Below are 12,014 nucleotides of genomic sequence, written 5' to 3' on the forward strand. Positions count from 1 at the left end.
ATTCAAGAGATGTTTTAGTTTTCACTTCCTCAAAGGGGAAACAGAGTTTGGAGTTTGAGTCCAATCAAGTTAATTGCCTACTAAAACAGTTAGTAGTCTTTAGAGGAGTGTAACAGAATCCAGAGTTTCTACAACGTATCATTTACAATGGCCAGAATATAATCCAAAATTTCTAGACATGCTGAAGGGAAAAGTCAGTTATTAGAGACTGACCCTGAAATGATCCAAATGAACTTCACAAGGATTTTAAAGCACATTATATACCTGTTAAAACAATACTCAGGGAAGTAAAGGAATACAGATAGATAATGAACAAATATGAAATCTCAGGAAATCTCAACATTGTTCATAATGAACGAACAAATAGGAGACTATAAAAAGTGGGAATGTAGAACTGAGAGATACAATTTATAAAATAAAAAATGTTGCCAAATGGGCTTAATAAAAGATTGGACCCAACAAAAGAAAGCTTAGTGAAGTTTCAGATTAATAGAAATCATCCAATCTGAAGAACAGAGAGTAAAATGAACAGAGGCTCAGGGGCCTATGGGATAAAATTAAAACATCTAATATGTATTTATTTGGAATTCCAGAAGGAGAGGAATGGGAAAATGGAATAGAAAAATATTTAAAGAAATAATTGCTAAAAATTTTCTAAATTTGATAAGAGACATAAAATTGTCAATTCAGAAGCTTAGCAAATCCAAGCATAATCAATACAAAGAAAATCATATAGGGGCACATTGTATTCAAACTGCTAAAAGCCAGAGATAAAATCTTGAAAATAGCTGGAAGAAAAACACCTGGACACAATATAAATGAATGCTGAAGAGAAAAAATAACACTATCAACTCTGAATTCTATATTATTAAAGATACATTAATGCAGATGCATTAAAAAAAATTTTTTTTGGATAGACAAAAACTAAGAATTTTGTATCAGCAGACCTACACTACAAGGAGTTCTAAAGGAAATTCATTAGTTAAAGGGTAATGATATCAGATGCAAGCTCACATCCTTAGGAAATAGTAAGTATGTGAATACAGAGATACGATTACTTTTTCCTCTTAATCTTTTAAAAAATATATGACTTTTTAAAGCAATAACTGTAACATTGTATTGCGGGGTTACATAAAGTATCAGGAATAGAGTGTGGTGCATAGTTCTTATATTACATGTGAAGTGGTAATTAACACAAGCATAAGTGGTTAAACCTAAGGATAGATATTGTAGTTCCAGAACAGTCACTTAAAATATAACTCAAAGAGGTATATTAAAAAGCCAATAGATAAAATGAAATTTAAAAAAGTATTTGTTCAACGCAAAAGAAGTCAGGGAATGAGAAACGGACACTAACAGAAAACTTGGAGGAGAAAAAAAGAAAACCTGGGGCTGGGAAGAGACACTAATAAGATGGTCACTCAAAATTCAGTCACATCAATAAATAAATGTACATGGACCAGCTATTCTAATTCAAAGACAGTTTTTCTGTTTGTGTATGTGTTATCAAGACCTAACTACATGATATCTGAGAGATACACTTTAAATATAAAGATACAGGTTGAAATAAATGTATAGAAAAAATATACTATCTAAGTAGTAAACAGAATAAGGTTGGACTATATTAATGTTAGGTAAAAATTACTACCAGACAAAGAATCTTACTAGAGGTAAAGACATTTCTTAATATTGAAAGGATCACTTTATCAGGAAGACTGTTTATTCCTCATAAGAAAGCTTCAGAATACATGAAGGAAACAGTAATAGAGTCGAAAAGAGTTCAAACCCATTAACCATTGTTGCATATTTTAACACCCTTTCTCAGCAGTTGTTAGAACTAGATAAACCTCAGACCTGTAATGAAAATAATGTGCAATGTCTTTACTGAGCACAAGATGGCAGAGTAGTCACAGTACTTGCAAAAATGAATGTGTGTATTTGAATACAGTGAAATATGCCAAGATATTATGTGGACACACCTTTTTCCTTCACTTATTTTAGAGCTGATAAAATGAACAGTAGTGATGAACCATTATTTTAGAGCCAACAAAATGAAGTAAATAGGAATACTTTGGGTATACATGATAGGCATTAAATAAATTTTTGTTGCATGAATATGTGGGGTTCTGGAGTTACATTTGTATTTCAATTTTAATGCAAAGATTATTTTAAAATCCAGTTATAAAAATGCCACTTTTAGTTATAGCAGTAATTCTCAAACTTCTTGGTTTTAGGGTCTCCTTACTATTTTAAAAATTATTGAGAACCCCACAGAACTTTTTTTTTTTTTGGGGCCATGCCTGCCTGGACCAGGGATCAAGCCTGTGTCACAGCTATATAACAAGAGCCATAGCAGTGACAACAATGGATCCTTAACCCTCTGAGTCATGAAGGAACCCCAGGACCCCAAAGAACCTTTTTTTTTTTGGTCTTTTTAAGGCTCTACATGGAGGTTCCCAGGCTAGGGGTTGAATTGGAACTGCAGCTGCTGGCCTACACCACAGTCACAGCCACTCCAGATCTGAGCTATGTCTGTGACCTATACCACAGTTTGCAGCAATGCCGGATCTTTAACCCACTGAGCGGGGGCCAGGGATCAAACCCAGTCCTCATGGATACTAGTTGGGTTCGTTACCCCTGAGCCACGATGGGAACTCCTAGGAAATGCTTTTGAAAAGGAAAAAAAATGGAGATCAGAAAGACGAAGCAAAAGAGGGGAAAGCAAGCCTCTAGACCAGAGGAAATGCACACATTGCATTTTGGGGCTGAGTTTGTCTCATAATTAGTGAATTACTAATACTGCCAAGTGTGATTAGATCTAACATTTCTTGGGCCAAGACACAATCTTAATTCCTTATAGTGAGGGGTTTTATAGGCATTTCTAGTATTGTCTATGTGAAGAGGATGGGAAGTTCTTAAGGTCCAGAGTGATTCCCCTCCATCAGAAAGGAAGGTAGATTACGAGAAGAGAAGGGTCCATCTAAAGGGCTATTGCCTTTGGAACGGATAAACAATGAGATTCTACTGTATAGCACTGGGAACTATATCTAGTCACTTATGATGTAGCATGATAATGTGAGAAAAAGGATGTATGTATATATGTGTGACTGGGTCACCATGCTGTACAGTAGAAAATTGACAGAATACTGTAAACCAGCTATGATGGAGAAAATAAAAATCATTAAAAAAAAAAAAGGTACAAATTTATGACCGAGGATACAGAAGCCACATATTTTGTCAATCAAGTTAAAATGGCCCACTTAACGATATTTTTACATAGATTAAATGATTTTATATATTTAATATCTGAAATACGTGGGAGAATTATTACTTTACAGATAAGATTTCTGAGCCTGCAAAAATGAAATGTCCATGGACACTGGCAAAAAAAAAAAAAAAAAAAAAAAGGACAGGGAGGCAGCAGAGAACGCTTGTGGGATGTCTCAGGCTTTCTGTGCTGATCAGGGATAGCTGGTAGCCTAGTCATCTTTCTGCTGGTTGCTTGAGATACATGGAATTCTATCATGGAAGGTTAGATGATCATGTTTTACAGATTCATGTTCCTGAGAAACTCAAGAACTTGAGTCAAGATGTGGTTGCAGAAAAAGGCTGAAATTCTTTTGCTTGGAAGACATTCTCTATCTTTAAAAGCCCGTTGGGAATAATGCTGATTCTAAACATTACAACTGACATTTGTGGTTTGTGGATTTTGGAGCATTAAACAATAGCAAAACTTCTTTCTAAAATTGGTGGGGAAAGGTGTATGGGGAAGGAGAGAAGAGGGAATTCTGCTAGCTTTTTTTTTTTTTCCCTGACTTACTTGGAGGACTGCTAAAACAGAGATTTTTTGTGAAGTTACTTCTTTTTGTTGCCTAAATTGCCTTTAAACAATTTTATAGAGAATCTGGAGTGGTTGGTTATTTTCCAAAATTAAACTGGTGGAAAAACTGTAGTGTGTTTCTTGGGTCTGAAATTCAACTTCTCCTTTCCTTCCAAGATTATTATGTAGGATGAACATTTTAAGTTATCTGAGGTTATTTAAATTCATGGCAGTAATTATAGAAGGAACAGCTTTGGCTGTAAGAAAACTAGTTGTCCTCATTGCACTCTTAAGGTATATTGAGGGCTAGATTTGTCTGTTATCTAGTAAAAAAAAAAAAAAATTCACTTGTTCATTGAGAAATTCTCTCTTTTTTGCTCCCTATTCCTTTTCTTAAAAAAAAAAAAAAGAAAACATATGGCATTTGCTTCATGGCTCAGTGATTAATGAACCCGACTAGGATCCTTGAGAATGTGGGTTTGATCCCTGGCCTCACTCAGTGGGTTAAGGATGTGGTGTTGTCATGAGCTGTGGTATAGGTCACAGACAAGGCTCAGATTCCGAGTTGCTGTGGCGGTGGTGTAGGCCAGCAGCTGCAGCTCCAATTCAACCCCTAGCCTGGGAACCTCCAAATGCAGCAAGTGTGGCCCTAAAAAGCAAAAAAAAAAAAGGAAAAAAAAAGACAAAAATATAGTCAAATGTATGAACAGATAAATATTTGGGGAAGGCGAAAGGATTATTAAGATCTAAACAATACTTGTTGGTTCCTTGTGCAACAGCAGAAAAGAACTGTGCTCGCTTTCACAAAGCATGTGTCTCAGTGGCCTATCACCATCACTCAGTCTTTGCTGAGATGATCAGACATGGTTGACAGCTCCATTCTCCTACCAGGGCTTTAAAGGAGGATGGAGTGGTAATATGAGAGTGTTTTGGGGGAAGTGGGGGTGGGAGAGGGATGAAGAGAGAGAGAACTTTAAAAAATTATATATGGTGTTTCATTTTTTGGTGTGTATTGGGAGGCAATTCTCTATAGGTCTTTTGCACATCTCGCAGTAGAGCTAGTGTCTCTGTCCAGAGCAAAGGACAGGTTTGCTTGCTATTCAGTATCACAGAGGTCATGTCTCCCTCCAGAACAAAGAGCAGGTGTATTTACCACCCATTGTCAAAGATCGCATTTCCTAAGCTCAATGTTCCTTTTCCATCATGCAGCACATTGTGTGTACAGGTGTTATCTGGCCCTCTTCACATAGCTCTGTGGGAATTGGGGTTCAGGGAGTTCATGCAGATGCTGATATTCTCATTACTGCTATTGATGTATCTACTAAGCTGTCCTTTGTCTTTAACTTAGGTGTCTTACGTTTTTTGTCAGGACCCATGAAATTGGCAGGCTAACTTGTTAGCTTGCAAGTATCGTGAAACCTCAGACCCTTCCCTTTGTATTCTTAATACTTGGAAATCATGGTTTGTTAAGTGGGATGTATTTGGAAAGATTTATTGAAACTTCTATTTCTAATTTGTACATTTTTAAAGAAGTTCATTTAGGGTATTATTTCTCCTTATTTGATGTAGGGTTTGTTTATAATGTCAGCCCATATATGGAGTATCATCCTGGTGGAGAAGAGGAACTTATGAGAGCAGCAGGATCAGATGGTACTGACCTTTTTGATCAGGTAAGGTACTGAACGCAATCGTTCTATCACAGTGCAAGTGTACTCTTAGGTTCTGTGGCGGGACAGTGGTAAGAAGAAAATAGTTCCATAAATTTCAGATGTGTTGGCTTGAATTGTGATGTGTGGAAAGATGCTCATAAGTAGCCACTGTTCATTTAATTTGCCTTTGAATTACCTTACTAACATTTTAGAGATGCTCCCAAATCTGTATCTAGGAGTCTACTCTTGGGGGCTTGCTGCCTCCTCTGCTGGCAACTGTTTACTGATTTGACCGGTTTTGATATTGGTGATGATTGACTTAGGGGAGGCAGTGATAGGAAAGAACAGGTCACTTGGTTTCTTTGCTCTTGGTCTTTTCTCGTTTGGGGATTGTTACATAATTGGCCTGTCTTGCTATACTGAATCTGCATATAATGTAGAAAGATCATTAATGAATAGGAAAAAACATATTTTTCCTTGAGTGGTAGCAGAGATTCTGTATGTATGTGTCAAAAGATGGAAATTAATTACTTTTCTCCCTTATATTTATTAAAAACATTAGCTCCTATACTATTTAAAAATAATATAGAATGTGTTAATTACTATCCATTGGCTAAACTGTTATTTTGAAACAACTCTCCTGAGGAGAATAGAAGTTTGTTTTTGTCTTACATATACTATCTTTAGTATCTTGGTGATGATTAGCCATGTTGTAGTTCTGGATTTTTACCATTGAGACACCTGAAACAGATTGGATTATTTTTAGTGTTGCTTTCTGAACGAGTGAAATTTGATTTCTGTTCCTCTTACTTTCTGATTCATTTTAGGATTTATTTTTTGACCAAGATGCCAGAAACGTAATTTGTTTTGTATTTTAATGTACTTAGATGCATATTTTGGAAGCGCCGAATCCCATTTGTTGTTCATGTTTTTCCTGGGTTTGAGAAAAGTTATTGTTGTCCATTGTATTACTAAACCAAACTTAAGTCCACTTACCTGTGTGTGATAAAGCCAATCTACTGACACCAGGTGGTGGTGAAGGAAAGTGCAGCATTTACTGCAGGCACCAAGCAAGAGGTCAAGGGCAGCTAAGCGGCTTGAAAAACCGGAACTCCTGGGAGGCTCTTAGGGAAGGTTTTTGTTTGTTTGTTTTTGTTTTTTAATTGAGGTATTGTTGATTTACAATGTTGTGTTAATTTCTGCTGTACACCAGTGTGATTTGGTTATATGTACACACTCTTTTTTAGAAATACTCTTTTCCATCTTCTTTTCATTCTTTTGTCATAGGACATTGAATATAGTTCTCTGTGCTATACAGTAGCTCTCGCTGATTATCCCCTCCTTGTATTGTAGCTTACGTCTGCTAACCCCAACCTCCCACTCCATCCCTCCCTTAAACCCTTTAAAGAGGGAAAGGCTCTTTAAAGACAGGGTGAGGGAGAGGGGTTGTGGGGTGTGTGATCAGCTTGTGAACATTCTTCTGATTGGCTGGTGATGAGGTAATTGGGAGTCAACATTATCAACCTTCTGGTTCCAGCAGGTTGGGAGTCCATGTGCCTGTGGGCAGAATGCAGTTGACTTCTCCTGCCTGGTGGGAGTTTCAGTATCTGCAACCCCTTTTGAGTATAACTCAAAGGATATGGCTCAGAATATTATCTATAGCCCTTGAGGGGGAACTAAATGTCTTTGACTTTAATGGCTGAACTATTATTATTTTGTCTTGCTTGACTGTTTTCCTTTCTTTCTGTATTTTCTCACTTCTCTGATTAAATTTAATCTTTGACCAAAGTTTTTCTTCAGCCAAAGGCAGGTGGAGGACATGGCGGGAGGGGTGGGTTCTGTTCTGGAAGGTTGCATAGCATCCTGCTCTGTTACAGTTGGTGGTAATAGGATTCTCCTTGGGAGGTTCTTATTTCTGATTTAAGGTAAATTTCCACTGTCATTTGGTATTTATTATTGGCTAGCAATGCAAGCCAAATAGAAAAGTTTGAGAACACAGAGTTCCTTGGTGGCTCAAGTGAGTTAAGGATCCGGTGATGTCACTGATGTTGCTTGGGTCACTGCTGTGGCATGGGTTCGATCCCTGGTGCAAGAACTTCCCCCCAAACAAGCTTGGGAACATTTGGGAACATTTACTAGAAAACATTGTCTGCCATACTTTTCTTTTTTATCTGTCCCGTAAGCTTTTGATTCCGAAGGTACTCTTCCACAGGAAGAATTTCCCATAACATCTAGTCCTAATTATATGTCTCAGTGCTATGTGATTATATGGACCTTGTTTAAGTAACTTTGTTTTGGAGAAGTCACAAGAACTGCTATATTGTTAAGTTCTTTAGCAGTTTCAACAATACTTTTGTCAATTGAAAAAAATGCACACTCTCAAAGTTGAGAATTGTTTTATTCAGGGCTTTGCTGAGGACTCTAGCCAAGAAACAGCTTCTCAGATAGCTCCGAGGAACTATCCTTAAGAGGTAAGGGAGAAGCCAGCATATATAGGAGTTTTTGCTGGAAAAAAATCATATGATGGAACATCAAAAGATTACTACTAATCACAAATACCAGACTTCTCAAGTTAATGATTTTAGTGCTTTTCTATGTATGGGAAGATGCAAGAATCTGGACTTATTGAAATTATTCCTTTGATATGCACTTTAACCATCTAGGGCCAGTATCCTATTTTTTTTTCCATCCTGAATTCCCCTTCGGGTGCATCAGAGGGGGGCAGCTGCAGTGACTGATAGCTTGATGGCTGTAGCATCTTATTTACTGAAATGGCAGGCTACATTCTTTGTCCACACTTTAGTTGTCAGATTGCAATATTCCCCTCAGCTTTTATAAGACCAGTGATGTTTATTTATGACTTGTACTCACCACAGAAATAAACAACTTTATATTCTAGAAACTGTGGTGAAGCTTAGTATTTGAGAATTTAGTCGTGTCTAGTATTTGAGTTGTTCACAGAATATTAACTAATCTCTCTCTCTCTTTTTTTTTTTTTTTTTTTTGCTTTTTAGGGCCACCCACAGCACATGAAAGTTCCCAGACTAGGGGTCGAATCAGAGTTACAGCTGCCAGCCTATACCAGAGCCACAGCAACGTGGGATCTAAGCCAAATTGCGACCTATACCACAGCTCATGGCAACATGGGATCCTTAACCCACTGAGCAAGGCCAGGGATCAAACCCATGTCCTCTTGGATACTAGTTGGATTCGTTACCACTGAGCCACAACGGGAACTCCAGTAATCTCTTTATTATTGGGTTTCTGTCTCTAGCTTTGATCTCACTTCTGACTTCTTATTTTATATCTTTCCAAATGTATGATGGGCAATTGATAACTTGTTGGCACTTAACGTCAGTGTGCCCTCAAATAATATCAACTCATCTTCTTCCCTCTGTTTTTCTGTTTTTGTTTTTCCTACTCTATTTCCTATTTCTGGTAATAAGACTTGAAACTACTTGAGTAATCTTTGCCTTTTCTTATTGTGTTACAGAATCAGGGTCTTAGCTTGGGCAGGGAGACCCCTTGTTTCAGCCACAGAGGTTCTTTTTCTGTTCATATTTGCAAAGCCAGTAACAAAACCAGCACTGAGATTGGAATAGCACAAGCTTTATTCAGTGGCCAAAGAGTGGAGAAGTAAGAACTAGTTCACAGGTCAACTTCTCAACCTAACTCAGGCTAAGACACATATATAATAGGAAGGTTGAGGTAAGAGAGGAGGAGAAATATTCATGACTTATCCGAGAACAGGGGTGTGGTTAGACCCAGAACTGAGGCGACACTTCTTTTCATTCCTTTTGTGGGTTCTTCTGGTTGTTGTCATGGCAGTTGTCAACTGTCATGGTGCTGGTAGGTGTGCCATTGTTCATGCTAACATATTACAGTGAATGTATAATGAGGACTCAAGGTCCTTTGGAGGTCAGGTCTTCTGCCATCTTGGCTTACGTGGTTTTCACCAGTTCTTGTTTTTCTCCTTACAGCTTCTGTTGCCAAAACTTGGCCTCTGTCTGCCGTTGCTGAGTAGAAATTCAGAGGCAGAGTTTTGGGTGAAGGAGAAAAAGATAGCCTTATTGCTTTGCCAGGCAGAGGGGGCCACAGCAAGCTAATGCCTAAAGACTGTGCCCTCTCCCCCAAAGGTATTAGGAGGTGGTTTTATAGTTGGGGGAGTGGAATATAGGGACATAGATCAGGGTAGAGGTAAGCTTGCATTGTCTTTTGAAGCTGTCATTTAGTGGCCCCAGGACTGGTTCTGGTGGTCCTCCTTCTTCCCAGAATGAAGAATGCTTTATCAAATAGGTCTTCCATTTGTTGGGGGGATTTAGTTCTACAGAAGGGCTCCTTAAGGAGGAACCAGGACCCTGCCCTGAGGCTGCGCTATTGTCTCTTGATTGTCTCTCCCTGGTTTCTGCATCTCCTTCCTTCCCTGATTAGCAGCTGCCCTTTGGAACTCAGGGAAAGTCATGGAGGATGAGGCTTATTCCCAAAAAAACTAGAAATGGAGGACACAGGAAGGCTTGTGTGCCTAGGAGCCCCACAGGGCATGTAGTTTGGTTACACTTTCTCCTTTTGTAATTGGGCCTGAAACTCAGATAAGGGCAGTTAGTTTCCGGAAACTCAGAGGGGCAGGGGTATGATTCTGGCACTACAGACTTGGTAACAAATGTGCTTCAATATCCAAACACTGGTGGAATCATGTGATGCTGTCTTTAAACATTGCACCTTTCCTCTCTTCCCACTACCTTAGGTTAAGTCATCATGCTCTCTAGCCCAGATATTTAAGTACTGTCCAGATAGCTTCTTTAGTACTAGTTTAGATAACATGACAGCTAAAATAGTATTCTTAAACATAGTCATCTTAACACCTTGCTCTACAACTCCTTAAGACGCTCCCCATTGACAGTGTAATAAATTTAAGTCATTAGTCTGGTATTTGAGAGACCAAAAAATAATGTATCAGGGTAAATATTCTCAGCATGAACTTGCTTTGAGCAAACTGAAGTGCTTTGAGCAAATCACCAGTTTCATGATTGACAGACTCATACCTCGCACCTCCTTGAATATCTTTCTCCTTCATCTCTCTGTTAAAACTCTGCCCAACCCCATAGATCCCAGAGATGGTACTTTACACATTACTGGATATTCCATAAGTATTTGGAAAATAAAATTTCAATTTATATTAATTAGTGAGTGCCTATTTGTAGTTACATATGTATTTTTTACATATTTGCTATTTTAGTGTGTATTATTTACTCAGGAACATACATAAAGATTCTGGTATTGGTATTATTTGACTTGACTATGTTAGTGATTATATAGCATTTTCTTGAATAATATATTACAGTTTTCCTTTACAATTGGACTTTTAGCTTGTTCCCAGTATTTTGCTAATATGAACAGTGCTATGATGAGTATCCTGATCCCTGTATCTTTGTGCATATGCAGATGTTTTCTCAGGTAGATTCCTAAATTACTGAGTAGAAGAGCTGCATATTTTAAGGCTTTTAATGTTTATTGAGAAGGTGCCCTCCTCAAAGGTTAATTCCCACCAGTAAGTCTGCAACAGATAATTGTCAGTGGTTTTCCTTGAAGTGACAGTCTCACTTGTTCATTTTGAAGAAAATGTCCATCAGACACCCAAGTCTGAATAACTAGTTTATCAGTCATTCTTTTTCTTTTGCATATAAACAGCCTTTCAAGGAGAAACACAGATTAATATGGAAATCAAACAATTGCCTAAGTGTTTTTTCCTCAAGACAGTCATCTTTGCAGCTGTTTTTGAGAACTTCCCATTTTGTCACAGAGCATATAAAAAAGACTTGTAATCAAGGATTAAGGTTTAAGAAAGTTGTTTTTCTATTTTGTGAAGGATATTCTTAAATGAAACCAACTCCCTCCGCCCCCATGGGTCTGTGGTGGTAAAGAATACAGTGATTGAAACCATTGCCTTGATTTGTGCTAAGATGTAAACAGTTTTACCCACCATTGCTTTTTCAACACAGTGAAAAAGGCAAATGATATCTTAGTATTATTATGAAATTAATGGAGACCTTGTGGATAACAGAAAGGGCTCAGGGATCTCCAGAGGTCTGAGACAGCACTTTGAGAACATTGTTCTAAATAGTCCCTGTGTATACTACTGTTCTGTCACTTCCTTGTTGGTAATTGAATCTACTTAGTTTTTCAGAGCAGTGTAAGAATGTTTAGTTTTGTTTTAAAAAAAATTTGTTTTTCTTTTTAGGGCCATACCTGCGGCATATGGAGGTTCCCAGGCTAGAGATCAAATTGGAGCTACAGCTGAGACCTACGCCACAGCCACCGCAATGTGGGATCCAAGCCACAACTGTGACCTGTACCACAGTTCATAGCAATGCTGGATCCTTAATGCACTGAGCGAGGTCAAGGATCAAACCCAAATCCTCATGGATTCTAGTGGGGTTTGTAACCCGCTGAGCTACAACGAGAACTCCTAAGCATGTTTGTTAGTTTTCATCAGGAAAAAATTAGGGCATCTTATGGATATAGAGCCATATTGCTTTTCTGTCATT

General features: G+C 38.0%; 1 protein-coding gene across 9 annotated transcripts in view; it reads left to right on the forward strand.

Annotated features, from left to right (window-relative positions):
* CYB5R4 (cytochrome b5 reductase 4) overlaps window positions 1-12,014 on the forward strand; it is a 99,163-nt gene that overhangs the window by 30,544 nt on the left and 56,605 nt on the right. For 6 of the 9 annotated variants that reach the window (XR_014805242.1, XR_002343379.2, XR_014805243.1 and 3 more), the window contains one exon: window positions 5,390-5,490. The exons of the other annotated variants lie outside the window; for them this stretch is intronic. Coding sequence is in view for 3 of the 6 variants with exons in the window: in XM_021089555.2 (XP_020945214.2) it covers window positions 5,390-5,490 (101 nt within the window). In the remaining 3 variants the exon portion in view is untranslated. The remainder of the gene's footprint in view (window positions 1-5,389; window positions 5,491-12,014) is intronic. 9 annotated transcript variants of the gene reach the window in all.

This window comes from Sus scrofa, chromosome 1, assembly GCF_054392235.1.
Source record: "Sus scrofa isolate SSC_HxYL_T2T_F1_AM1 chromosome 1, Sscrofa_HxYL_maternal_Yorkshire_Landrace_v2.0, whole genome shotgun sequence".
NCBI lineage: Eukaryota > Metazoa > Chordata > Mammalia > Artiodactyla > Suidae > Sus > Sus scrofa.